Source organism: Harpia harpyja, chromosome 16, assembly GCF_026419915.1.
Source record: "Harpia harpyja isolate bHarHar1 chromosome 16, bHarHar1 primary haplotype, whole genome shotgun sequence".
Taxonomy (NCBI): Eukaryota; Metazoa; Chordata; class Aves; order Accipitriformes; family Accipitridae; genus Harpia; species Harpia harpyja.
In genome coordinates, this window is record NC_068955.1 from 31,680,517 (window position 1) to 31,707,944 (window position 27,428).

At 43.3% G+C, this 27,428-nt stretch overlaps 4 protein-coding genes across 4 annotated transcripts; 1 reads left to right on the forward strand and 3 right to left on the reverse strand.

Moving 5' to 3' along the window:
* Window positions 1–1,369: 1,369 nt before the first annotated feature.
* Window positions 1,370–2,317, reverse strand: LOC128152699 (olfactory receptor 4Q3-like). The gene has a single exon (XM_052811281.1). The coding sequence runs from the start codon at window positions 2,294–2,296 to the stop codon at window positions 1,370–1,372; it is 927 nt and encodes a 308-aa protein (XP_052667241.1). The 5' UTR covers window positions 2,297–2,317.
* Window positions 2,318–8,278: 5,961 nt separating this feature from the next.
* LOC128152686 (olfactory receptor 4S2-like) lies at window positions 8,279–9,226 on the reverse strand. Its single transcript, XM_052811257.1, has one exon. It carries the CDS (start codon window positions 9,215–9,217, stop codon window positions 8,279–8,281), a length of 939 nt encoding a protein of 312 aa, XP_052667217.1. The 5' UTR covers window positions 9,218–9,226.
* A 3,783-nt stretch (window positions 9,227–13,009) lies between these two features.
* On the reverse strand, window positions 13,010–13,960 carry LOC128152419 (olfactory receptor 4S2-like). The gene has a single exon (XM_052810639.1). The coding sequence runs from the start codon at window positions 13,943–13,945 to the stop codon at window positions 13,010–13,012; it is 936 nt and encodes a 311-aa protein (XP_052666599.1). The 5' UTR covers window positions 13,946–13,960.
* Window positions 13,961–20,884: 6,924 nt separating this feature from the next.
* LOC128153141 (proto-oncogene Mas-like) lies at window positions 20,885–25,476 on the forward strand. Its single transcript, XM_052812059.1, has 2 exons — window positions 20,885–21,014; window positions 24,229–25,476. Exon 2 carries the CDS (start codon window positions 24,247–24,249, stop codon window positions 25,201–25,203), a length of 957 nt encoding a protein of 318 aa, XP_052668019.1. The 5' UTR covers window positions 20,885–21,014; window positions 24,229–24,246; the 3' UTR covers window positions 25,204–25,476.
* The last annotated feature ends 1,952 nt before the right edge of the window (window positions 25,477–27,428 follow it).

Consider the following 27,428-nt stretch of genomic DNA (forward strand, 5'->3'; position numbering starts at 1 on the left):
GTAAGGACTGGGTTGCTTGCCACATTTCCCTACAGACCTTTGATCTCCCGATGTCTATACAGACACATAGAAGTTCCATTGTTAACCTGATGCAAGCCTTTTTGGAGCTGCTTTTTATTTTTACAAGGCTGGCAGTTACCAAAACTGGAATAAGACTATTCTGGCATTCCTAGACTGTAATATTCTAGTTCTACATTGTCCTGAAATGATGTTTTGATAAATTTAAGCCCAGTTTTAAATATAAACTGACTTTGTCTCTGTTATTTCAGATAATTCAGAAAATGCCTGTAAGAAGCAGTCCAAAAACCAAGAAGCAGTCTAAAAACTAAAAGGCCTAAAGCCAGTCGCTGTGGACAGCAGAGTCTTCTTTTCCACACACCTAATGGTTTTGGAGCTGAAGTAGAGGAAATTATTTTCTTTCACCAACAATGTGAAAAGAGGAATCACTCCAGAACTCCTTTCTAACCACATTTTTGTGGTAACAGTAGGTAATATCTTAAGAAGGGATATGAAATGTTTTTGAACAAGTTGTAATCACTTGCCATGGCAGAGAAATGGCTGTGGTGATGGGAAGAGTCCATCCATTTTTATGAGAAACAGAGGAACATCATGGAAACAAACATAAAAAAGCAAAGACAAGACAACGGGGGGGGGGGGAAAGACACTGACAAAGACCACAGTTGTTCAGATCTTTCTGATTTGTAGTTCAGGGAAAAGAATTATCCATACCTTTAAAATTTCTCCATGTTTCTTAATAAACAGTAACAATATTAGTGCAAGTTCTGTTGTGTAATGGTGGTTTACTCTTTCTAAGCAATGTTCAGAAGCTGCTCGATGTTTCCCACTCGTGCAGATCCAGTGCTCAAATGGTTGTTATACAGACTCTACTATATTCCGCAGCATAATTCCTTTTCCCTCAGAATTTCATCCCAAACATCTGAGCTCAGCCCAAGCAAAACTTCTAATTCACTCACTGCATAAAGCTGTCATTCTGTACTCGAGAGTTTGGTCCTCCTGACTTCTCTTTGAGGGTGCAGAGAAGGATGTTCTAACTGTCATCAGAAACTGCAATTATGATTGCAAAGCTATGTGAATAGTAAAAAATCTTTAAAATGTCTCATCTGTCCTGCAGCAGTGAAAAATCTGTAGGTGGACTAAGGGGACCTAAAGCCCACAAAACAGGTAAAAGTACCAACGAAATCTACGGCTCTGAAGAAACCAAGGTTAGGTAAATTCCTTAACTGGAACTAAACATCCTTTGGATTTCAGATACCGCCATACATGTTGGATTCCAACCCTGTTCCCATGCCCCAATCTGCCATTAGTCTGTAGGAAAGTATCTCCAGGTTTGCCGCAAACCCAGCTTGTCTCAGAAGACTCTGCAGCGCTTCCACAATTTCCACATGGACGCCTTCACCTCGCTATTCCTCAGGGTATAGATGAGGGGGTTCATCACTGGGGAGAAGACAGTGTAGATCACAGAGATGTGCTTATCGGAGGGGAAGGTAGAAAAGGGACGGAGGTAGATGAAGATGCAGGGTACAAAGAAGAGGGTGACGACCATCATATGGGAGGCACAGGTGGAGAGGACCTTCCAGTGCCCCTCAGTGAAGTGGACCCTAATTGTGACCAGGATGAACATGTAAGATGTGACCAGCACCAGGAAGCAAACCAGGGATATTAAACCGCTGTTGGAAGCCATGAGCCACTCAGTGACATAGATGTCTGTGCAGGCAAGCTGAATGACAGGAGGCACGTCACAGAAGTAGTTGTCGATCGTGTTAGGGCCACAGAAGGGGAGCTGGACTATGAGCAGCGTCTGGACAGTGGAATGGACGAAGCCCCCTGCCCAGCAGGCAGACACCAGGACCCAGCACACTTGCTGGCTCATGATGGCTGTGTAACGCAGGGGCTTGCAGATGGCAGTGTAGCGGTCATATGCCATCACAGTCAGGAGGAACATCTCTGATGCCCCAACAAAGTGCAGAAAAAACAGCTGGGCTATACAGTCTTCAAACGCGATGGCCTTCCTCTGGGAGAGCAGGTCCACCAGCATCCTGGGAGAGATGACAGAGGTGCAGCAGATATCTATGAAGGACAAATTGCAGAGGAGAAGGTACATGGGTGAGGACAGCTTGGGGTCAGTCCTGACTGTCACAATGATGAGAAGGTTCCCCAGCAGAACCATGGCATAGGCCAGCAAGAAGAAGGTAAAGAAGAGGACTTGCAGCTCCCTTGTATCAGAAAGCCCCAGGAGGATGAATTCGGTCACCTGGGAGAAGTTTCCCAGTGCCATCGCTTCAGCTCAGGCTCCCATAGCACAGGTGTGGGGGTGAAGTCATAGGCTGACCAGGAAGAGAAGGAGATGTGCTACAGCTCCAAGGTTCATGGATGATGAGAAAAGGATGCATTTACTGCTGTTCTGCCTGCTACAGAAAGCACAGTGTCACATCATAAATTATGGTGAGCAGTGTTTGCAAAGAGCACTGTCCACCTCTCTTCTCCCGTCTTCCCACTCCCTTTTCAGGTTTCTGGCCCCTCCACCCTGACCCTCACCCCTGAAGTCACTCTGACCACTATTTTTCTGCATTGTAGCTGGTGTGACAAAGTGTGTGCTCCCATTCTGACAGGGAACAATCACATCCTACTCTCACAAGATAAGAGCCACGAATGCTGGAAAAATGTTGTCCTTTTACCTGCTGGGAGTTTAAAGTGCCACAATAGAAGCAAATACTTGCCATGCTCAAGCATCTTGTCTACGATATATGGCTCAGCCATGAGCTGGTCCATGTTCTACTCCTAATTGCATTCCTCTAAATTGATGAAAGGGCTCTCCAGTTAGCTTGTCCACTCTGAAACTAGACATACATGCACAGAAACCAGGTCTGGGAGGTTCTTCACTGATATTCCTCTCCATTGAGCTAGCAGCTGTTTAGTAGCTTCAGTGCTCTCTTAGGCCTGCTGTTAACAGAACATGCTCTCCTGAAGAAATTGTGTTTTCTAACATAGCAGAAGCTGCAAAATTCTGCACAGGTTTTCTACTCCTTTGTCGCTCTTAGTAATTTTTAAAGTTCTTCAGTGGACAAATACACTCACTGTCTTGTGGAGATTAAAATGTGACCAGCAGAGGAATGCTCATTTTCATTTACAATCACACCAGAAAATTCTTTAGCTGCTCATTTCTGCCTAGGAGTTTATAAGTCAGCAAGCAGGAGATTACTACTAAGAAAGCGGTGTCTCTTCTTCATATATGCCTCTTGCCTTTTGTTAATACCTGAGCACTTTCCTCAGGTCCTGCTCTATTCTCTACCACTTTCTGGTAGTTCTCAAAGCCTGTTTTTCTTTCCCATCAAACAGGTTTGCTTCATGCATAATTAGGAATATATGTCTGCAAATTACAGCACTAGTTTAGAAATTATCCCACTTTTTCCTCTCTGCCTCTCCCAAGAGCTCGGCAGTCTTCCAGAGCTGGCACAGCTGCAGAGAGGGTCAACTGCCTATAGCGATCCCTGATGTTGTACTAGACAGAGACCTGCAGAACAGGCATCACAGTTTGAGCACAACAGCTCTGGCTCCCTGTATAGTCAATAAAGAGGAATAAAGGCATGAGTTGGTTTACCTTGTTTAGATCATTACACGACAGTGAGATGACTTATACCATAGAAGATAGTACAACTGTCCTTGAGTATAAATGGAGAGCAGATACCTGCCCCATGCTAGATGTCTACGATGCAATCAACATTAAATGAAGCTGCCTTGAAGGATCCAAATGACCGAAACATCACAGTAGTAGTTAAATTTTTCTGTATATTTTTCAACAGATTACCAAGCATTTCTCTCTGCCTTTCACATAAACAAACACAACCACACACATGTGCTTTAATATGCCATGGCTGATACGAAGAACATAAGCAAAGGAGAGGAAAAAATGGTTACTACTGTACCCAGTTACTAAGTGTTGATACAACATGAACTTTCAAGTCTGAACTCCACAGCATCTGTTGTCTGAAAACATTTTAAATCATTCACTCCAAATCTGTTTCAAGTTCTTCATCCAACAGGTCAGGCATTGTTCCAGTCTTCTTCCTCCTGCTTGTAACTGCCATATCATTGCTCTTAAGTTTCTTGTTGCATAGAAATTTGTTTCAGGAGGTGTTCAAGCAATTTTTCTTTTCCTGACAGGTTACAGGCAAATTTTACTGTGATGGTATCTATGTTCCATTTTTCATCTATCATTCAGACAGACAGATCCAATGAGGCAACACCTCCAAGGCTTTCTGAACTGACCTCTGTGTTTCCCGTATCTTTCTTCTCCCTCAAGTCATCTCGTCCCAGCACAACATATAAATACTCCTGTAACATACTGGGTACTAAACATAGGCAAAAGATAGTTTTCCGCTAGTAGAGTTGGACCTGTGAGAACTGTGTCATCACCAAACTCCAAGCAGCTACCCGAGGGCCTCATTAAACAGTTTTTGTGGCTGGGTCCCATGGTGTGCAAGAGCACACCAATTTGCTCAATGACCTTCTGTGCGTGGAGTCCCGAAGGTGGATGAAGAGAGGATCAGACACCACGCACTTCTAAGCACTCGGAAGCCCTTTGTATGAAAAAACAAGTCTCTAGTAATAAAAACATAAATGTAGCGTTCTACTACCAATCCCCACATTGAGACAGTGTCAAGCACCGGGAAATGTTGCTTGAGATCAGAGAAGCTGCAGAGCTGGGACAGGTAGCATTGGTGGGAAACTGCAGTCACTCAGGGATAGACTGGATCAGTGCCTGACCTCAGGATAAGATATAAACTAATATGAATGTTCATTCCCCAAGACAAAGGAAGGTCTGGGCAGACCAAAGATGTCAGTGGTGATATGCCACCGAGAACTATGGCTCAAGTTCAAATCAGCTTGAACTGATTGTTCTGCCCGTGATGTTAATTGGTAAAAGATCCCCCTATCTTTATCTCAACCCACAAGCTTTTTTATCTCATTTTCTCCCCCTGTCCTGTTGCAGACAGTGAGTGAGAGAGGGGCTGGGTGGGCATCCAGCAGCTAGCCAAGGTAAACCCACCACATGGCATGAACTTTAAAGACAGGAAACTAGTCTCTGAAAGCATGTGATCTAGAAAAAGAAGAAATGTGATTACTGAATTTTATGGCCATTTCTCCTACATCTACAGGAGGTGAAAGGAGTAGCCTCTTCCAGTGAGGAAGAACCTGGAAATCTAAAAAGGAAATCTTGGTGACTAAACACCTGTTTTTACACCCTAACAGCAGGGTAGATAAACCCTTCCTCTTCCATCAGTCATTGCTACCTCTTTCTCTTCCTATTCTGTCTGGAAATATGGAGAAATTATAAAAATTCTTTGTCCAAGTAGTGATGTTTTACTTCTAATTTTACTACCATCATAAAGTTACAAGGACTTATTGCTGTATTTCATCTCCATGTGTCACCAGTTACCTTGAGGCAAATGTGTGAGTTGTCAACTATTTTAAGGACATCCTGCTCCTCTGCCTCCCTTCCCAAAATATTAGTGCCAACAGAAGTTTTTAGAAAATTCATGCCTTGACCACAGTCAGTCAATTTGCAGTAGAAGAGTATTGCCCAGAGTCATGAGATTCTACGTGCATTTCTATGTTTCTGTACTGGAAACGGCTGAGGAAAATGTCAACCAAACAATAAAGTTGTTACTAAGAAGATGAGGAATGTTTTCTGTGTTTAACTAGGAAGTTGGTTGTATTTCAGCATGGAGAAATATTTAATTCTTGTATTTCCACTGAGATATCTATCCCTTACACAATACTAGTGTAATAGTTCCAGAGTACTGGCCCAAACATGAAATCTCATCCAGTATCTAAATAAAGCTATGAAAACTATCCTGATAATTCCACTGGACTGTGGATCAGTCAGTGTCTATGGTCTTTAACCATGCTTGGATTGCTGCCCTGAGAGATTATAAAGGTCACCTACGACATAAACTCAAGGTCTTGGAAAGGTGTTAGACAGCAGTGTTCCTTTAAATTAAGTTGATCCAAGCAAGAATAGCCATAATTTTAGGTTTCTAGTAGAGGAGAGTTTTTTGGACCTGGGCATTGATTTGCATGTCTTACATTTGTTGTCACTGGACAGCCTAGATTATGAGTGTTTGAGAAACGAGGGGCAAGAGGGAGAACAAAACTGAAGTAGATAGCACATTCACCAGAAAGGACTAAATACATAAAAATGGGAACATTCAGACTCACCATTGTAGGAAAGCTTTTAGCTGTTAGCCTGGTGAGATTTTTGAATCATGGTACTGACACTGAACTGTAATAATAGTCATTATTATTACTGGAAATCGCACTGGCAGGGGAAGGAGAGCAGATTCCCCTCCTGTTATCAGCATCAGCAGATGACCAAACTTGCACATAGTACCAGCATTTTAATAGCTAACTCATGGATTCAGCATATGACAATGTCGTATTCATAACAAAGCATTTATCACAAGCAGAAAGGGAACACCAGTGGTATGATTGCTACCAGTAGCAGGCAACAATCAATTTTGCAAACACCTTGGGCCACCATTTCCCAGCTGAATGGGCTACAGAGTAGCTGCAGGTTGTCTGACTGAAAGGTCACACTCTAGCTAATAGGATGTGCTGCCTGGAAAACGTTTTTAATGTTTACATATTGGTGTTTGTTTACTTGCTGGTGTTTCAGTACAATCTGCCGTCTCTCCCTATCATGCAGAGACCTAATATAATCTCCTACTTCTCTCATGGTCCTCCTATTTTACCAGGAAATTAGTCCCATCCGCCCAAAGGCTGCTGACTTTCTTCAGCAGCTTGCTCAGTTGTAGACACCTCATGTTAGCACATCAAAATATATTAGATAAAAGCTGCCAATGCTGTGCTGTACTGAAAGGTTTGCTTACTCTTGGAAGCTTGCTACCACCATCACTCTTTTGTGCAGAAATGTAAGGAGATGCTACTCTCCAAAGCTTTTAGGAGCTAGTAGGAAAGAACAACCTCTCAAAATACTTGGTTTTTTCTCCCAATGCCAAAGAAACCTAGACAAATCATAGAATCATAGAATTATAGGATCATAGAATGGTTTCGGTTGGAAGGGGCCTTCAACATCATCTAGTTCCAAACCCCTGCCATGGGCAGGGACGCCTTCCACTAGACCAGGTTGCTCCAAGCCCCATCCAACCTGCCCTTGAACACTTCCAGGGATGGGGCATCCACAATCTCTGTAGGCAACCTGTGCCAGTCCCTCACCACCCTCATAGTGAAGAATTTCTTCCTTACATCTAGTCATCTAAATCTAGCCCCTTTCAGTTTCAAGCCATTACCCCTTGTCCTATCACTACACGCTCTTGTAAAAAGTCCCTCTCTGGCTTTCTTATAGGCCCCCTTTAGGTACTGGAAAGCTGCTATAAGGTCTACCTGGAACCTTCTCTTATCCAGGCTGAACAACCCCAACTCTCTCAGCCTGTCTTCATAAAGGAGATGCTCCAGCCCTCTGATCATTTTTGTGGCCCTTCTCTGGACTCGCTCCAACAGGTCCATGTCCTTTTTATGTTGGGGGCCCCAGAGTTGGACGCAGTACTGCAGGTGGGGTCTCACCAGAGCGGAGTAGAGGGGGAGAATCACCTCCCTCGACCTGCTGGTCACACTGCTTTGGATGCAGCCCAGGATACGGTTGGCTTTCTGGGCTGCAAGCGCACATTTCTGGGTCATGTTGAGCTTCTCGTCAACCAACACCCCCAAGTCCTTCTCCATGGGGCTGCTCTCAATCCATTCTCCGCCCAGCCTGTATTTGTGCTTGGAATTGCCCCAACCAATGTGCAGGAGCTTGTGCTTGGCCTTGTTGAACTTCATGAGGTTCTTTCTCATGGTCCCACCTCTCAAGCCTGACAAGGTCCCTCTGGATGGAATCCCTTCCCTCCAGCGTGTCGACCACACCACACAGCTTGGTGTCATCAGCAAATTTGCTGAGGGTGCACTCAATCTCCCTGTCTGTGTCACCAAGATACAGCTATGAGGTGCCTGAAGGTGCATGTCACAATACCACCCCCAATGCTCAGGTTTGGTAGCTGACAATAACCTCACATCCTTTTAACTGACAGTTTCCAAAGACGACAAGTTACATAAAATCGTGAAGTTAGTGTCAGCCCTATTCTGAACAGCTGTGCTAAAAACAGAGCAACATTACTGGAAAGTCTCTCCTGAGTGCTTGTCTTTCCCTCCCCATGGTTTCTCAAGCTCACATCATCTTACAAACATGCCCTGTGTTGTTTCATTTCTCACTCCTCTTCACTTTTCTGCTCCACAACTTTTTCATGGCATTTTTCACCTCTTCATTTCGGAGGGTGTAGATCAAGGGATTAAGCATAGGCGTGACAACAGTGTAGAACACAGAGACCATCTTGTCTGCTGAGAAGGTGGTGGAAGGGCGCATATAGATGAAAATGCATGGCCCAAAGAACAGAACTACAACAGTGATGTGGGAAGTACATGTATAGAGTGCTTTGAGACGCCCTTCGGAAGAACGTGTCCTCAAAGAAACCAAGATAAGAGCATAGGACACAACAAGAACAACAAAACAGCTCAGGGAAATCACACCACTATTGGCAGCCACACTGACACCAATGATGTAGGTGTCAGTGCAGGCCAGCTTCAGTAAAGGGTGAACATCACAGAAATAGTGGTCGATCTCATTGGGCCCACAAAACGGCAGCTGAATAGTCATCAGGGTCTGCACCACTGAGTGTACAAAGCCTCCCACCCAAGAAGCTGCCACCAGCCAGCCACAGACATGCTTGTTAACAGTACTTGTGTAATGAAGCGGCTTGCATATAGCAACGCAACGATCATAGGCCATCACTGTGAGAAGGAAGATCTCAGTGCACCCAAAGAAATGGCCTGCAAATAGTTGAGCTATGCAGGCCACAAAAGAGATGGTCTTCTTCTCAACAAGAAGGTCATAAATGAGTTTGGGAGCTGTGACAGTAGAGTAACTGATGTCTACAACAGACAAGTAGCTCAGGAAGAAGTACATGGGAGAGTTCAGCTGTTCACTTCTCTGTATAGTAATGATGATAAGCAGGTTTCCAAGAATTATAGTGGCATAGAAGACTAAGAATAATGAGAAGCACACTTTCGCTACTGTCTTATCTTGTGTCAGTCCATGGAGGATGAACTCCGTCACATTGTTTTTGTTCTCCATAGACACCATGTAGACAGGACCTGAAGCACAGAAAAGAGACACGAACTATGGCATTAGACGTGGGACATTATCAGTACACATACATACTGACCACTGGTATGTTAAATATTAAGCATATGTCCTTTGCTGTCTTCTGGGGACAGTTTCCATTTAAAGTCAATGCTTCCCTCAAGGAATAACAGGTGATATCCAAATCAGAATGTATTATTGACATCTATAATAACAAGCTCAGATTATTTATTTGAGGAGGGTGGTAGAAATAATACTCTCAAGATTCCTAGTTCTCACCTTTGCCTCTTTTAAAAAAGAAGACTAATTACCAAGTCCCCTCAAGACCCACTTTTACCCCATGTTAGTTTGGAAATAAAAGTTGGCCGAAAGAGGCAGTGCAGCTGTAATTCAAGTCTCAACATTTTGAACATGGCCTGAGGAAGGTCCTTGCGTGAGCAGTGATTGTACACTCCTCTTCAGTCCTCTAAAGGATTGCAACAGAACTACTCCTTATTATCTCTCTGACTGTGACAGACCTGAATAAGTTCAGTCACAGAAAGAGCTGGCCAGCGTTACAGTACATGAATGAACTAATCTGGAGCTAACTTGCATTAATGGTGCATTAGCAGGGGTTTGTATACCTCACCCAGGTCCTGGACTTAGTGTGGAACACCTCGTAAATACACCTGTAGTGACACTGGGGTAATGAATGCACCACTGGTGACCCTCCTTTTCTCAGAAACACCCATGATTTCACCTTTGTGGCATTCCCATACAGTACACAAGTATCACTAGTGTTCAATTTATACTTGAAGATAGAGGTGGCAAATGTGTAATAACCTTGTCTATGGTATCAGCAAGCCCTTTGGGGTCTGAATTCTACCCGACAATCACAGGACGCTCAGTTCTTTCTCCTGAGCTCTCTGCCTCAGCTCCTGGCTACTCCCCAACTCGGGCAGCAGAGGAAAGGCTCTTTAGTGTCTCCATCGCTGTCTCCATGCCCCTCCACGAGCAGAGAGAAAGCACGGTGGGACAGACCAAAGTGTGTGTGTCATGACCATCGCTGCCTGACGTGTACGGCTCAGACAATGTAAGACTGAGCACATAGGCAGTGCTGTCATCGGCTCCCGAATCCTCTCTGTAACACCGACAGCATCCTTTTGACAGGTCTTTCTGGAAATGGCATATAACTGGGGAAAAAAGGCAAATAAGACAACAACTAGAACAAAGGCTGAAAAATCTGTAATTGAATTTTTTCTAATTCATAAAATGGACCTCACAAATGTCACTCACCAGAAATGCCTATTTTCAAAGGTAAGATTTCAGTCGCGCTTGAGCAAAACAAAGGAACAATATCAGAAAACTTACACAGTTCATATTTGCTAGTCTCCAAGAGTTCACCTGCTATTGCTCCTCTCACCACTTTACGTGGTTTCATCAGAATGTCTTAGCTGCAAGTTGCTGCTTAGATGTTGTGAAAGCAATCCATCTCTCTGCCAATTCTGAAACCTATGGTGGCTGGAAAGAACAGCCCGACTCTCCATCTGCATTTCTCATTCTGCACAAAAACAACTTCCAAGAGCACCTACAAGAACAATTATCTCTCACAAGATGGGGAAATTGTAGCAGAAATATTTAAAGTAAATCACACAGCAGAAGCACAAGACTATCAGGAGTAATGAGATCCCAGAGGCATACGAAGTTTTGTCAGAAATCATCAGTAGACAAGGAGCTAAAAATTGTACTTTGGAGAGCTATTAGGGTAGTCTCTGGAGAATGATGTTGGTGTGGTCATCTAGACTGTTACATTGCACATGGGTTTGCTTGCTTACTTGTTCGTTTGCTGGCTGGCTTTACACAGCATTAGCTGTCCAGATAAATAGACTTTATTTACTATTGGACATGTATTTCTTCTGGAAGCATTTCTGGTTCAAATAAACATGACACCTGGCCATTCGCAAGATTTATATTCACCTTACCTTTGCAATCAAATATTCCTGAAGTAAAGATGTCTTTTACACAGGACATTTATACAAATTCTGCTTTCTGTCTTAAGCTAATATTTCTCATATGCATTCATATCTTATTAACTTGTTCTTACCATTGCATGTTGACAGCACAAAAAAGTATCACAACTGTGCTATAGACTGTTATCGACATCCACTACACAAATTTGAAACAAGAAGTAAACCAGGAAATTACCTCAAAAATTTAAAAAGGTTTGTGGTTAGTCCTCACTGCATACCAGGTATTTTTAGTGAGACAATGCAAAACACAGAAGCAACTCTTTAGCCCAAGTATTAAGTTCTTATAAGAATTCTCTCCAAAGTGTAGAGGAGCCTAATGTTGTTTTCAGTGACACCTTCCATAATCTATGATCGCATATTTGCCCAGCTGCACCTAGAAGTGAGACCTTCAGAAAAAAACCCTGGTGTTCACCCCAAAGACATTCTTTAAAAATCTATTTTTAATATATATTTATATATATAATTTTGCATATATATATATAAAGTTATAAGCCCTAGCTTGGGCTGGGAACACCTTGTAACCTTGAATCCTACTTAAGTCATGTTAAGGTTTAACACAGGTGCAGGTGTTTATAGGGAATGTAAGTGAAGAAATAAAAGTGCTTCAGTTACTTTTGGATGGCACCAAGCAGGTCTTTTCCTTCCTCGCCTAGCTGATTTGGTGGTTTTCTGCTGGCAAGGTAGGGGCTAGGGTCTCTTATCTCATTGTAGCTCCTCAGGTAAAGACCCAGAGCTGCTATAGCTTATCACCCTGTGACAGCTTTGACTGGCACTGAACTGGTTTGGTCTTTCATCCTCATGTTTCTTCTCCTTCCTCCGGCAATAGTAGGTGTACCAGCTGTTCCCATGGAAAACACGCTTCTTCCCTTGTGTGGGTGTGTAAATGTGTTCTGTTGGGCTAGGAGTTGTCTTGCATACTGGAATAGTTCCTAAACTTTTTTTTTTTTTTCATTGACACATGAAATTGTGCCTCCAAATGCCTTCTTTGGTGACTACTTCATTTTTTACAGTCAGCAAGGTGTCTTTCATTAGATCTATGATTCTGTGTTAGTCTCAACATCAAAATAAAAAACCTGAGTGAGAGCTGAAGGATAGAGAGGATGGTTGGAAGGATAGCATCAGTGACAGGTGAAGTAGAATTATAGAACAGTTTGGCTTGGAGGGAACCTTTGAAGATCATCTAGTCCAAATGCCCCTGCCACAGGCAGGGACATCTTTCACTAGATCAGGTTGCTCAAAGCCCCATCCAACCTGGCTTTGAACACTGCAGAAAGAATTTGTTGCACTGGCAGGGGAAGGGGAGAAGCTTCCCCTCCTGTTACCTGCATCAGCAAATGACCCAGCTAGCACCTAATATCAGGTTTGTAATTGCTAACCCATAGATTCAAGATACCACAATGTGGTTCTCATAAAAAGGCATTTACTGCAAGCAGAAAGGGGCCTCTCTTTCCAGCGGCAGGTGACCACAGTCCTCTCTTTCCCAGCTGAATGGATTACAGAGCAGATGGAGTTCATCTGAAAGTTTATACCTGAGTAATAGCAAGATCTACCCCGACAACATTTTCAGTATTTTTTATAGTATTTATTTAAACATTGGTGTTTCTTGTCACAGAGTTCACAATGTCTTTCAAATCAGAAGATGAACCTTCAGTGTCTTCCTAATTACAACAGGAGCTAACAGCAAGCTTTTCTTTGAAAGGCAGTTTTGGGGGAATTTTCACAAAAGAAATTATAGTGATAGATGCTTGGTTTTCTCCAGTCCTTTGGAAATGTTACCACAGTTCTACACCTTTCCTTTTTCACTTCCCAATTTTCTACTCCACAGTTTTCTCATGGCACTCTTCACCTCCTCATTTCTTAGCGTGTAGATGAGTGGGTTCAGCATGGGCGTGATGACAGTATAAAACACTGCCACGCTCTTGTCCTCCGACACATTGCTGGTCGGACGTATGTAGGTGAACGTGCATGGCCCGAAGAACAGAATCACCACAGTGATGTGGGACCCACAGGTGGAGAGGGCCTTGTGCCGCCCTTCGGATGTTTGACTTTTCAAGGAAACCAGGATGACAACGTAGGACATGACCAGGATGAAGAAGCAGCTCAGAGTTATCATTCCGCTGTTGGCAACAACAACGATGCCCACAGGATAGGTGTTGGTACAGGCCAGTTGTAGTAGGGGATGGACATCACAGAAGTAGTGGTCAATTGTGTTAGGGCCACAGAAGGGGAGCTGAGTGGTGAGAAGAGTCTGCGCTACGGAGTGTGCAAAGCCTCCTACCCACGAGCCCATCACCAACCGGCCACACGCACGCCTGGTCATGAGGGTGGTGTAGTGGAGAGGTCTGCAGATGGCAATATAGCGATCATAGGCCATCACCGTGAGGATGAAGATCTCTGTGCAGCCAAAGAAATGTACCCCAAACAGCTGTGCTATGCAACCCACAAAGGAGATGGTTTTATTTTCAACAAGGAAGTCGGCAATCATTTTGGGAGCTGTGACGGAAGAGTAACAGATATCTACAAAGGACAGGTAGCAGAGGAAGAAATACATGGGGGAGTTCAGACGTTGACTGCTAATTACAGTGATAATAATGAGCAGATTTCCTGCCACAATAATTACATAGAAGAACAGAAACATCACAAAACATGTTTTCTGCACCCCTTGATCCTCTGAGAGGCCCAGAAGAATGAATTCCTTCACACTGCTTGCATTCTCCATGTTAATCAGTTGGGTGGCAATATGCAACGTACAGCCTAGGCACATGGAAAAATAAAGACAGACAAATGATTCATCAGGTTTTTTCATTATTAAAAATGAATTCTTTATCAGAAGTGCATACACACTAAGAAATATATAGGATTAGTATTATGAAGTGGGGGTTTTGTTGTTTATTTTTATTTCCCCCCTATGTGTTTAATTCTCCTTGCATGAGACTTCAGCCATGCCTGTTACCACATTGAGACAGGTGCATTCTGTGATATGTTCCTCTGTCCTGGTCCTCCAGGATTTCGAAGGACTGGACCTATGGCTGGTGTGCTAAGGACAAGGCTAGAGCGTTCACCTCGAGCCCTATAGGGGCTACGGATGTTTGAAAGCATGTTTGCCCTCAGTGTAGAGCAAGTCCATGATAAAAATCTTTGTAAAAACAGTGCCTTTAAGAACACCTAGAAGTATTCCTTGGAATGCCAATTTACTTTATAAGTAAAAATTATCTTTGAATTGTTCAGAGAGGAAATGAAACCACCCACAGAGAAAAGAATCTCTTGTGTATATACATTTCGAAACATAAATTCTCAGCTTCATGGGCTGAACAATGAGTTCTGGGGAAGGAAGTTATCAGGGTGAAAACAGCAAACCATTTCACATATGACTTACTCTAGTGTTCAGCTTGTTCTAAATCTCAGCAATGTTCCTTTGAGAGGAAGGAAGAATGAAAGGATCTTTTCAGATCTTCTGTCACAGCATCGTACGAATTTTACTTTATGCTGATTTGTGATACACTCTGGGGGATATTCTCAAGAGTGAATTTCTGTTTAGTGAAGCCAGTCTAGCTGGTGGTCTCTCTATAAGCAGAACAGCTAAACTAAGGTCCTTTACAGAACCCTTTCTTTCTCCATAGACTAAGGGGAGCCTAAGTAAGTTAACATCACCAGGGTAGAGTTAACTTCAGAGAATAATCCTTTTTGTCCCCTGAAAGTAGCTCAGAGCTTTCCATAATGCCATCCCACCACCACTTTTTTTTTTTTTTTTTTTGTGCTATGGCTGAACTCCGTATCTCTAGGCATTTATACCTCTACAGTTTCTCTTTTCAGACATGGTCACATTCCAGTGTGAATGTGGGGCTTCTTTGGTTTGGCCTGTTCCAGCTATAGCCCCTGGAGCAGTACATGTCACTAGTAAATAAATAATCTACATCTCTAAAAAGACTTAGTCCTTAACATACCAGCTGGCCATTATGTACCCAGATATCAGAGCTGCTTTGGTCAAAGAAGCCTGGAAACCACTAGATTGAACTCTTTACAGAGTTTAACCAAAAAAAGGCACCTCTTAAAAACAGATTATCAGCTGTATGGGATTCATCCTGGTATGAAAACATTCCCAGTCAACTGCTGTAAAAAATTGTCATTGCAAGTCCTGCCCAATGAAAGCACAAGCAGTTCTCCCTGTTTGTGCAAGGGATCTGAGCAGATCTGTGGAATGATTCAGTTAATGCAAATTATCTAGCACCTATTTAAAATTACAGCAAAATCAGAAACTCTTGTGCAGGCAAAAACTGATCAGGCACCCACAGGAAACACTGAAATGGAGAAAAACCAAAATTGCTCTCAAACACACAAAGTAAAGCCTAGAGAGGAAGTTGGGAAAGTCAGGGACTTTTTCTGTGCTTAAGGCTGCACTAACAGTGGGTAAAAGATATTCAAGAAGGGGGGTAAAATTTACATGGATAATTCCTGTTCTGATATATCTCCAAGAAAAAAAGATCAATAAGAAGAATGTGATATCGATTTCTACCTAGTCTTACCGAGTTGTGATCCTTTCCATTCCTCCTCTTTTCACTTAGCACTGACATAGTTTTCTACCGAAAACAGAAGGACAAAATGGGTACATATTTATGGCTGTGCAGTAGCCAGTGGGAGAGAAAGAGCCGCGCTTTATCTAGGCCAGAGCAGAACTGGAAGCAAACCCCACCAGTCTCGGTGTCATGTTTAGGCAATCAGTGGTTCAGAAAGGAGTGACCAAGAGAGAAATTATCAAGGAAAACTATATTGCTGAATAACAGCAGATGGGAAACTTCTAAGCTAGAACAAGGTGTATATTTTTGAAAGGATTGTAAAGATACGACCCATCCACAACAGACAGCTTTACTGTGTGTCCTTGGTAAGGTCCCTGTCACCACCACCAAATTGCATTTTACAATATATTCATCTCCCTCATTCCATCTCATTGACTTATGTCATGTGGGCACCTATTTCTGAGCCAGTCACATGCATTCTTTTTTCTGCCTTTGCAGGGCAATTCATGACCAGCCTCAGGTGTCTACTGAAAGATGTGATTAATTACATGCTGGAGGTGCCTATTTCTTTCTGTTGACTCCGAGAGGATGGCTAGAATGACTAATTCGGTAGAGGATTCCCACAAGTTATGTCTTACCCCTAAAAATATCTTTTCAGGGAGAGACTAGAGGTACATGATATAATGCAATCAATTGCAAAATAAAATAAATACAATGTGGACTGCTAACATTTCAAAAAGGATGAGAAATTGCACCATCTCCTTATTGCAAGCATTCTTCCCTAAAATCTCAGGTGGTTAATGGGAAACAAAATAACAAAATAACCTAATCTGGGACTACAGAACTAGCTCTGTACATGGTTCCAGCCAAAGATAGCCATAGACAGTTGATAACTTTTATGAAAATTTCTTTCTGTATTTTCACATTTGTTCAAGAAGAAGGGAAACAAAAGGGGAAAGGAAATCAAGAAAAGAAAAGAAGAAAGGAAATTTAAAAAGAAAAGAAAGAATCCAGAGAACCTGGAGAACTTACCTCCTCTGTGTTTGGAGATCTAATTTTTTGTGTAAGGGCTGTATGATTTTATCTCCTCAACACCTGCCTTCCCTGGTAGGAATGTGTTAGAGCACACAGGCTTTAAAGAACACAGAACAGCTTCTGGAAAGCTTCTAACATTTGCTTAGGAAGTGCCTTTTACTGTATAATCCCATCTGATTTAATTTCTTGCTTTCCTGTATCACAAGTGTATCTTGGTATTTTCTGCCTATGTGAGAAATGCTTTGATGGGCTGTCTGGATCGTGTGGTGCATTCAGAACCCAGCAGCAGAAAGAAGGCTGAGAGGAAAACTGTTTAAGTAGCACTCTTTAACCCTCTCCAAGGAAATCTCCCACCTCAAGGGCTCTTGGGGCTGGAGGAGCGAGGCGTGGAGGCTTAATGAAGGGAAGGCATGAAAGGAAGGGGCAAAGAAGGAGAAATTAATTCTGTCCTGACTGAAAAGTTTAAGCAAACATATATTAAAGAAAAAGCTGTCAGTCAGTGATAATGGTATTATGAAGGCATTTCAGGATTTCTCCAGTAGAAATAACAGCCAATGGATTAGCAGAATATTAAACTGGACAAGCATGTGATGTGACCTAGTCCAGTTAACCCTTTCCAGAGTCCTTCCTTAAGCCATGCATTATGGTTTTCCCAAGTGTAGAGGCCCATGAGATCCACTGCTTTGGCTTTATAGCATTGTGCGTAATAAAACAGTACTTCACATCTTTGGGTATTCCAAAAAGAAAACACATAAAACACAAATCCTCCTTAAAAAAAATCAAAGAGATTTCTAGTAGTAAGGAGAGAGTTGCCATACTCTGGGGGTGGTAAAGAGTTACCTCTCACAGTAGTCTTTTAAAGGGCAAGTTAGGCACACTTCTCTCAGTAGTGGTTATGATTAAGTTAAGTTTTCACAGAGACAGAAGATGGCCTGGGTTACCTCCTGATGACTCTTCAAGTCCTATTTTGCATAAAATGTCATCACCGGCAACCCAGTGAATAAAGCCTTTTGCAAGAACTTGCACGTTTTAGCAAAGGTCAGCTAATTACAAAGTAAAAAGAAATCCTTCTTTTGCAAATGGGAAAACCAAGGGAGGAAGTCAGCTGAGTTCAGTCTTTGTCACTCTAGGCTTTCCTATGGAAAGAAATACATCTCTTCAGAAATGGATTCACCTGATCTCCCTCAGACCTGATTTTAAGATGGGATTAGCTCTGAAATAGACATCTAGATTTTGAACAAAATTACTTAGGGCAGACAAAGGCCGTGTCCAAAGAGTTACAGTCAATGACTCAATGTCCAAGTAGAAGCCAGCAACAAGTGGTGTCCCTCAGGGGTCTGTACTGGGACCAATACTATTTAGTATCTTCATCATTGATATAGGACAGTGGGATCGAATGCACCCTCTGCAAGTTTGCTGATGACACCAAGCTGAGTGGTGCGGTTGATACGCTTGAGGGAAGGGATGCCACCCAGAGGGACCTTGACAGGCTTGAGGAGTGGGCCCATGAGAAAGAACCTCATGAAGTTCAACAAGGCCAAGCGCAAGGTCATGCACATGGGTTGAGGCAATCCCCACTATCTGTACACACTGGAGGATGAAGGGATTGAGAGCAGCCCTGCAGACAAGGATTTGGGGATACTGGTGGATGAAAATTTGAACATGAGCCAGCAATGTGCTCTTGCAGCCCAGAAAGTCAATCATATCCCGGGCTCCATAAAAAGCAGTGTGACCAGCAGGTTGAGGGAGGTGATTCTCCCCCTCTACTCCGCTCCGGTGAGACCCCACATGGAGTATTGCATCCAGCTCTGGGGTCCTCAGTACAAGACAGACATGGACCTGTTAGAGTGGGTCCAGAGGAGGGCCATGAAAACAATCTGAGGGCTGGAACACTTCTTCTGTGAAGAAAGGCTGAGAGAGTTCAGTCTGAAGAAGAGAAGGCTCCTCAAGACCTTCTTGTAGCCTTTCAATATATAAAGGGGGCTCATAAGAAAGACAGAGAAAGGCTTTTCAACAAGGCCTGTAGTGACAGGACAAGGGGCAACGGTTTTAAGCTGAAGAGTAGATTTAGATTGGACACAAGGAAGAAATTTTTTATGATGAGGGTGGTGAGACACTGGAACAGGTTGCCCAGAGAAGTTATGGATGCCCCATCACTGGAAGTTGTCCTGGTTAAACCACGACAGAAGAGTTCAAGGTCAGGTTGGATGGGGCTTTGAGCAACGTGATCTAGTGGAATGTGTCCCTGCCCTTGGCAAGGGGGGTTGGACTACATGAGGTCCCTTCCTACCCAAACCATTCTATGATTCTATACAATCTTTCTGTCAAGAAGAGCCTCATCCTTCTTAAGACTTCCACAGCCAGAGGTGAGTCTATGAAACAAAACACAATAAAGCAAACAGATATGCCAATTCATGCATCAGTTCAACTCAAACTCATCCCTCCTCTGAAGTCTACTGTGTATTTTTAGGCTTCTGACTTACAGGTGTCAATAAATAGTTTCATCTGCTGCCCATTACTTTGTTTTGTTGACATTTCTTGAAATTTAGAATGGCCCGATAACAACCAAAGTAATGTAACCGTCTCCCAACACAGAATGCCAGTGATCCATGCAGTGAAAATGGAAATCCCCAAATTAATGAGGAGGTTAAATACTGCTCTGGTTGAAAATAGACCTCTAACTTAAATATCATCTTACACTGTAGCCTGGAGTCCTGGCCAGGTTAATAAGGGTTAACAGTAGTCACTATAGGAAACAGAGTATTGGGTAAGGAAGTAAAAACAGTCTTACAATCATTGGGAAAGGAAGAGGAACAACAAATGACAGAAGAAGCTAAAGATGAACCATCGGCTATCTGGCCTGCTAAGATAATTTGGGCCAGATCTGCCAGTTTCTGTACCCACTGACACTCATGGCAGCAATTTGGCTAGCGTTATATTCATCTCTTTTTGTCTCCCTAGCCAAATGGACTAGCAGAAGTGACTTAATGCACAAGCCCAAATCAAGAGTTGCTGGTATCTCCTGTTGCAAAATAGTTCTCTATAAGGATGTGCTTACTGCCGAGAAAGGTGTTTTCTCCATTTTCACTCCACTTACATTGGCGTGTGGACCTGGACATCATGGCGGTGGTAGCTCATGCACATGGAGGGACTGTGCGTGGTGAGATGAGTGAGATGTTGTGGGTGGGTAGTGAATGCCGACAAGGGGCTGTCTTGATAGAGACACGAGGTGGTGAAAAGGTGTGAATTTGCTGGTGGGCAAGATGGGGCTGAGGCACTCTTTGGGGAGAAGTTGTGAAACTGGAAATGGAAGGCACAAGGGTGGAGGGTGTCTTGAGGGATTTTATGAAATCGGAAATGCCTGAGGTACGGTGAAGGACTGTGCTGAAAGACAGTATGAAGTGGCAGCTAATACTGTGGGGTGTGAAGTTGCCTTGAAAGAGCTCGTGACTTCAGAAGCAGGCATTGTGTACTGAAGGCAGCACAAGCAGAGGTTGTGCAATTGTAGCTGCTGAGGTGTGGTAAGGCTATGGAGTTTGGGTGGACCCTCCTCCAGGAAAGGTTGTGTCAAGCAGTAGGGACTAAGTAGGCTGGTAATTTGTGTTGGGAGAGGCTGTGGGTCAGAGGAGGACACCCTGTGGTGATGGGTGCCGTAAGGCCAGTTTGGCAGGGACAATAGGCCCTTGGGGAATAAGAAGTTGGGCTGAGGGAGGTTGTGAAATCATCAGCAAGCGTTATGGAAGAGGACTGACAATTTCTCAATCTACGTGACCCTGAGCAGCAGTAAGGCATCCTCGTCAAGGACTGTGAAACTAGAGCCTTTCAGGGACACAAGTAGGGAATAAAGCATCAGTGCAAGAGGCAAGGTATAATTTTGTACAGATGGTTCTTGCTTTCTTTGTATTGTGAGACTGGCTGAAGAAGGGAGAAGTAGTAAAAAAAACATTTCCTGAGACATGACAGTGACAGGTTCTGTACAAAGAGGGAAGTGGTTCAAATGTAAGTGACCACACACAAGCTAGATATTTCCCCAAGAGAGTGATTGGCTGGCTGTCGGATGTCACGTTGAAAAGACCTTGGCTTTTTAAACAGTGTCTAACTAGCCCAGCACTACAGTATGACACAAGGATTTTATCTGGACCTTATGTCACAGAATTCAGGTGACAATTTTACCCAGCAGATCCGTACCAGCCAGCTGCTGCAAATCAGTCACTGAAATTCCAAGGAACCCACAAAAAGGTAAGAAGTTCCTAGATGGTATCTCTGCCATTGCACTCTGTCTAATGCTTTCTGTCATGCTTTTGGAGAGCTGGTGAGGGGAAGGGAGGAGAAAAAAAATGGAGGAAAGGAAATCAAACATTTTCTTCTCCTGCTGGTTAGAAATTCACTCTAGGTAAGAACTGGTCTTGATCATTTTCAAGATAAGGCAAGCTTCATTCTGAGGACCCTTTTCTATGAACAAGTGCTATTGAATTGCTCTAAATACATCTTCTGTAACGTAAGATGTCATTATTCAGAAACCTAGCATTAGCAGCTTTGGTCTTAGATGATCACTTAAGATTAGCCAAGAACATACAACAGCATAACTTTCTGTCCATAGTCTAAAACGTCTTTGTGGTGTCAAGGTTGTTCAAACTGACATCTGCCACATGAACTATATGGTACTCAGCAGGCAAACCATAGGAAGGATGTTTAACCTCAAGGGAGAAAAAGACCACCTAGACTCAGCCTGCCTCTGTTTGATGCAAACTTTCACTAGTTTCATTAAGGAAGTAGACTCGTGTCTTGGAGACAAGAAGAAATCAGTCTGTCCAAGGTCATACAATAAATATATTAGAACTGTGAGTGACTTTTTTGGTATTCTTTTCCACAGTCTACAGAATTCAGAGAAGGATTTCTTCACTTCCATTACAGTAGAAGGCAAAATTATTGATGTTTTGTCATTTGTCCACAGGGAGTCCATTACAGCCATATCTGTACATATCTTGTACATGATCAATGGCACAGGGACATGTCATTTAACATTAGGAAATATGCTTGATGAGTTTAAGTTGGACAGCTAACCACCTGTCATTCCCTGAATGCCCAGTGGAGAGAGACGTACTTCTGGAGGATGGGGTCAATCGCCTTCTGGAGATGACTGCAGCAGGGAGGTAGAACAGCCACTTTCCTAAAACGGGCACCGGCTCAGAAGGCTGGAGTGGGCTTAGGCAGAGCTTAAGTGACACTTGAATGTTCATGTCCTCTTCAAATCAATTGGAAATTTGCTTCAGGTTACACAGATAGCTTGTGGCAGAGAGATAGTGCTGCACTGGGAATCCTAAAGGCTAGGAAACCACTTAACCAATGGGTCTTCCTTTCTCCTCACAGCAGACTTGGTTCACAGAATTAGAGGCTGCCTCAGCTACTTCCTACTGTGAATCAAGGGCTGATAATTTGCTGCCACTGCAAAAGTAGGTAGCAAGGAAGTGAACAAAGTCATAACGCTGTATCTTTTCAATTTGCTTGCTAGAAATGTTCAGGGAAGAGGTAGCCTTGCTAGTGAAGTTGGTCAGGCAGTGTGCTGCTCTCCCCAGATAAGGAAAGAGAAGGTGAGCTTGAACTCTGAGATGTTCCTGTTGTGAAACTGTGCTACAACAGAGATTCTGTGCATTCTGAAGGAGATGATGTTTTTTTGTTTTCCGTAGTCCCTTTCAGTATGTACTAAAATTCTTTCTTTAGAGACCATTAGTCTCTAACGTCTTAACGTTAGAAGCACTCAAGGTCCCATAACAGCTGAGGATAGAATCATCCAGCTTCCTGTAAAAGAGTATGATACAGTGCCAGAAGCTCCCTGGTTTCAGTCAACCCTAAAGGTTTCACATCCTGCAAGCCCTGGTGAAGTTAAGGGTGGAATTCACCTCAGTTATCTTCACCTGTCCACACAATAATCCTCTCGCTGAAGCTGGCACTCTGCAATGTATCTGCAGTCAGCAAAGACAGGCAGGTGACTGCACACCTACCTAAGACACATATCTTCGGATAAAACACATTACTGTTGGAGGTGCTCATAAACCTCCATTAATTCAAATGGCAGCTTTAAAGGCAATGTTAAATGAGATGTTTGCATTTTTAATGGTGAAAGCTAGGTGTAAGAGTCCCAGCTGGATTGCCAGCCAAGCACTGCTGGCGTACATGCCTTCCATGGACTAATGCGGCAAGATTGTCTCCACTGCTCCAGGCGATCAGCTGGCCGAGGAAATTACCTGCATCATGCATTTACCTCGCCTCTGTCCATGCAGCACTGAAGACACTGTGTCTGGGGTGCTGAGATGAAACAATAATGATTCGATCTGTCACATTTCGCTTGTTTATGGAAGTCTGTCTCCATGTACGCTGCAGCATTTTACAAAGAGAGAACAGACTATTCATGCTGGTTAGACTGCTCAGTGATTCACATCTTCCCAGCTCTCCCCATTTTGACTTGTTCCACTCTTCGTTTTATCTCCTGCTGTCTTTCATGACGCTTCTCTACCTTGCCATGTCAAATTTAATAGCTGGTGGGGAGAGAGGAAAAGAGCCACAGTGTTTGACCTCATCAGACAAAAAAAGGTTGTGAATTCTATTTTTCAACTTTTTTTTTTTTTTCCCCCCAAGATTCTCATTCAGATCCCAGTATCATGGGGGAAGAAGCAGGGTGAACTGCCTCACAGAATGGGGTGAAATAATTATTTGAGTCATAATTCCAATGTCCTGTGAGGGACAGACATTTTGTCCCACATACGGTTCTTAGAGTTTCTCTCTGAGAAGGAAGTTATTAAGGGCTGATTCTGTCAGACTGAATTGTTTATTGTCTGTACATAGGGCTCAAGAGAACAAACCAACCATATTAAACTACACTTTATTAAAATAGAAATCAGTCATCAACATAAAAAAACACCAGCTATTTTGAGTACTCTCTACCATGTTTTCTGGGCATATGCATAGGACAAAACTCAATCAGCTTTCATGCTGATTAAAATTGTATGCTGATTGCCTAGAACTTTCACACAAGATTTGTCTCACATAATCCTAGCTACATGAAGCAAAGACAATTATCCTAGAGTTGTTAACACTGGGTTCTCCTTTTATTCAGACAAGAGGTACTTTTCAGACATGATTAATCTAAGCTATATTTGCTTTTTTAAGATATTTGTTTCCCAATACCGACTGCAAAAAGGACCCTCAAGAAATGAATTTTTAAAAGGGAGAAATACAATGTAATCTAGCTTTTCCTACATGTCGTATAGAATTTGGCCTTAGATACAGTGCTTTGAACAATGCCTCAAAGCTCTGTGCTCCAAGTCCAAACACAGCAGTCCCTCCCTAAACCAAGCTTTGGCTACAAAGAGCTGGAACAAATCCAGAAACACCACCAGGTCACCATGAGGGAAAGTCACACTGGACTTACCACCTCTCTCCTCTCCGCTTACAGGTCTGTCTGAAATCACTTATGAGTACTTCAACTACATCAATCTTCCTCCCAACTGCAACCAGCCAGGCTCATGGGACTAATCAGAGTGTGGCTGTGGAAAAGACGGCGGCATCGTATGCTGTCCTCAAGTTCATGGAGAGCTTCTGCCTCATCAGCGCTGTCTGCGGGATGGTGGGAAACGGCATGGTCCTGTGGTACCTCGGCTTTCGCATCCGGAGGAACCACTTCACTGTCTACATCCTCAACCTGGCCGCTGCCGACTTCGGCTATCTCCTCTGCATCGCCGTTGAGACAGTTCAGTACCTGATGCAGTTCAATGTGGGGGTGCAGTTTGGGCTGTTCCTCTTCCTGGATCTTTTCATGTACGGGACCGGCTTGTATCTCCTGACCGCTATCAGCATCGAGAGGTGCCTCTCTGTCCTTTGTCCCATCTGGTGCCGAAGCCACCGCCCCAAGCACTTGTCCGGCGCCGTCTCCAGCTTGCTCTGGGGTCTCTCCCTGCTGCTGAACACGCTCGGCTACGTTTTGTGTACCGTTCGCCGCTCTGCCGGGAGCTGCCGGCTCCTGCTCATCGCCATCGGAGCCTTGGACTTCCTCTTCTGCACGCCCCTCATGCTGTTCTTCAGCCTGACCCTCTTCCTTAGAGTCAAGTGCAGCTCCCAAAAACTCCAGACGGGCAGGCTCTTCACCGTCATCATGCTCACCATCCTCTTCTTCCTCATTTTCGCCGTGCCTCTGGGCGTCCTGATCTTCTTTGACTTCTTGGGTTACAAGTTCCTCTACTCCCCGGAGATCGGCTTTGTGCTGTCCTGCGTGAACAGCAGCCTCAACCCCGTCATTTACTTCCTTGTGGGGAGCTACAGGGATCGGAGAATCAAGTTCACCCTCAGGCTGGCATTCCAGAGGGCCTTTGAAGATTCAGCAGATGACAAAGAAGAACGGGAAACCCGTGACACAATAACTATGTCCTCCTAATACCCTGCTGTGCCTAACACAGTAATGCTGGTCTGGAACTGAGGGCTGATAGTTTACCGAATCGAAGAACTCTGAGGTATTGGGGAAGGCTTTTCTCTCGTAACTTTCAGTATCTTCACTGTAGATCTCTACTCTTCACCTAGTTATTTTAAGCTCCATCTGTGGTCAGTGAAAACATGCACCTGGATCACAGAATTTATCTGACGTGTATTAGGACCACACTGAAAGTGCCTATTTCTTTTCAGTGGCCATTAAATGATTTCAATATGATAAGGTAAGATGTCTTGGTGTCTGCATTTTATCAAAAGAATCCCACTCAGAATTTGCAGCTCACTCAATAAATCTCTGTCTTTCAGAGCACAGCAATATCAAATTCATAAATTCTCAGGCACAAGTCTGTCTGTCTCACTTGATTTTAAATACCTGTATCTCAGCAACACATGCAACCTTTTGCGTCTCACAGAGTGCATGATTCTTTGCTTCCTAACATAAGCATTTCAAATAGTGAAGTGATTCATGCCCTAGAAGTTCCTTTCTTCTATTACCTCGGGAGGTTTTCATACCATAGAGTTGTGATGTAGTTGAAAAGGGCTCCAACCCCTACCAACTTGCCTTACAACTTTATGCACTGAGTTGCATGCTCCCTCTTCTTGTGTTTCAAAGAACTACAGGGGTGGAGCTGCATATTATTTTAGCTTCCTCCAGCCCAGGACAGAGTATCTACCTCTAACTACAGCACGCACTGGGTTGTTATTTCTTCCTTTAAGGACAGATGAGAACCTATGGCTTCTAACATCTCCTCTACCAACAGAAATAAATTCAAGGATAGGGAAAAAATAGGAAGCAGAAGAAAGGTAAATAAATACCACAATTTGCAACAAATTATTCTCTAGACCCAAGCCCTTGAGATGCAAGATGTGATTATTTGAAGTGTTGTACTACCAGACTACATAACATTTGCTCTTTTAACCTAAATTCATAGAAAAAGGCAACACAGGTAATTTTCTTTGAGAAACCTTATGGATTTCCTCTTCATGCCTTCATCTGCAAATATTTTCCTAAAGGGAAGATGCATTCTTCTATTGTCTATTATCTTTTTTCTGTTTGTTTGTCCTTTTATTAATTTTGAAAAGCACCACTTAAAAAAATAGTGGGTTACCCTAATGTCTGTAGTTGCTTTTTGCTTCCTGTTTACAGTTTCTGAAAGCTGAAATTTGAGTTCCATTTCTACTATTCTTTAATTTTTAATGCTATTGTTCTGCAATGCACATATAGTTGATTCAGATTAGGTCTATGTCATTAATTAATTTTAGTAAGTTTTTTTTCATCTAACTTCTACTGCTGAGGGGAAGAGAGTATCCATTTATCAGAAAACATGTTAAAAATATTTTCTTTTTAATATTTGTAATGATTTTATCACTGGGAGAACTGAAACATTTCCGTTGTTATTAAAAATATCAAAAGCCTTTTTTTAAAAGGAAAACAAATTGTATTTAAAAACATTATTGTGCTCAGAAGAAGCCATCAACTGATAAAAACATACAGAATATAAACTGTGACAAACTTTCCATCCCGACAGCTTGTCCTTAAACATACCCATCATGAAGACATGCAGCATTTAATGTGAACACATTTTACACATCGCATTAATGTGAACGCTTTACATCCAACCTTGGACATTTAAAAGCTGATGCCTGCATACAAACTACCATCGCAGACACTCTCAATCATCCATGGTAAAAGACAAGGATTCTCAGGGGCGGCATCTGCCAGATATTTGCAGCGTATCTCCTGTGGTCCAAAAGAAGTCAGAGATAGGATCTGCAAGTCGCAGGCTTTTCCACCCTGAACTAACACCAAGATAGTCAGCCCAGCCTGCCAGGGAGAATGACCGCAGCATCTGACCTAAGTTTGTCCTCTGAATTGCTCGGTATCTCTCTGGGAGGATGCCAGGGCATCCAGAAGGTCAGCGGTCACGCGTGAGCAGGGTACATTCCTCGGGGGCCACCAGCACCCTGAAAAAAGCCCACATTTCTGCTTCCCTGGGGTCAGCTGAAAGGAGACAGGCAGCCCAGGCCATAAGCGTTGAGTGTGCTCCTCAACGTGGTCCACGTGCCAGCGGCACGCAGTGCCTGCAAGGGATGGTGTCACCTCTTCCCCAAGGGCAGCAAACCCAACTCCACTCCTCTGAGGAGTCCCTAGACACCAGAGTCTGAAATAATCTT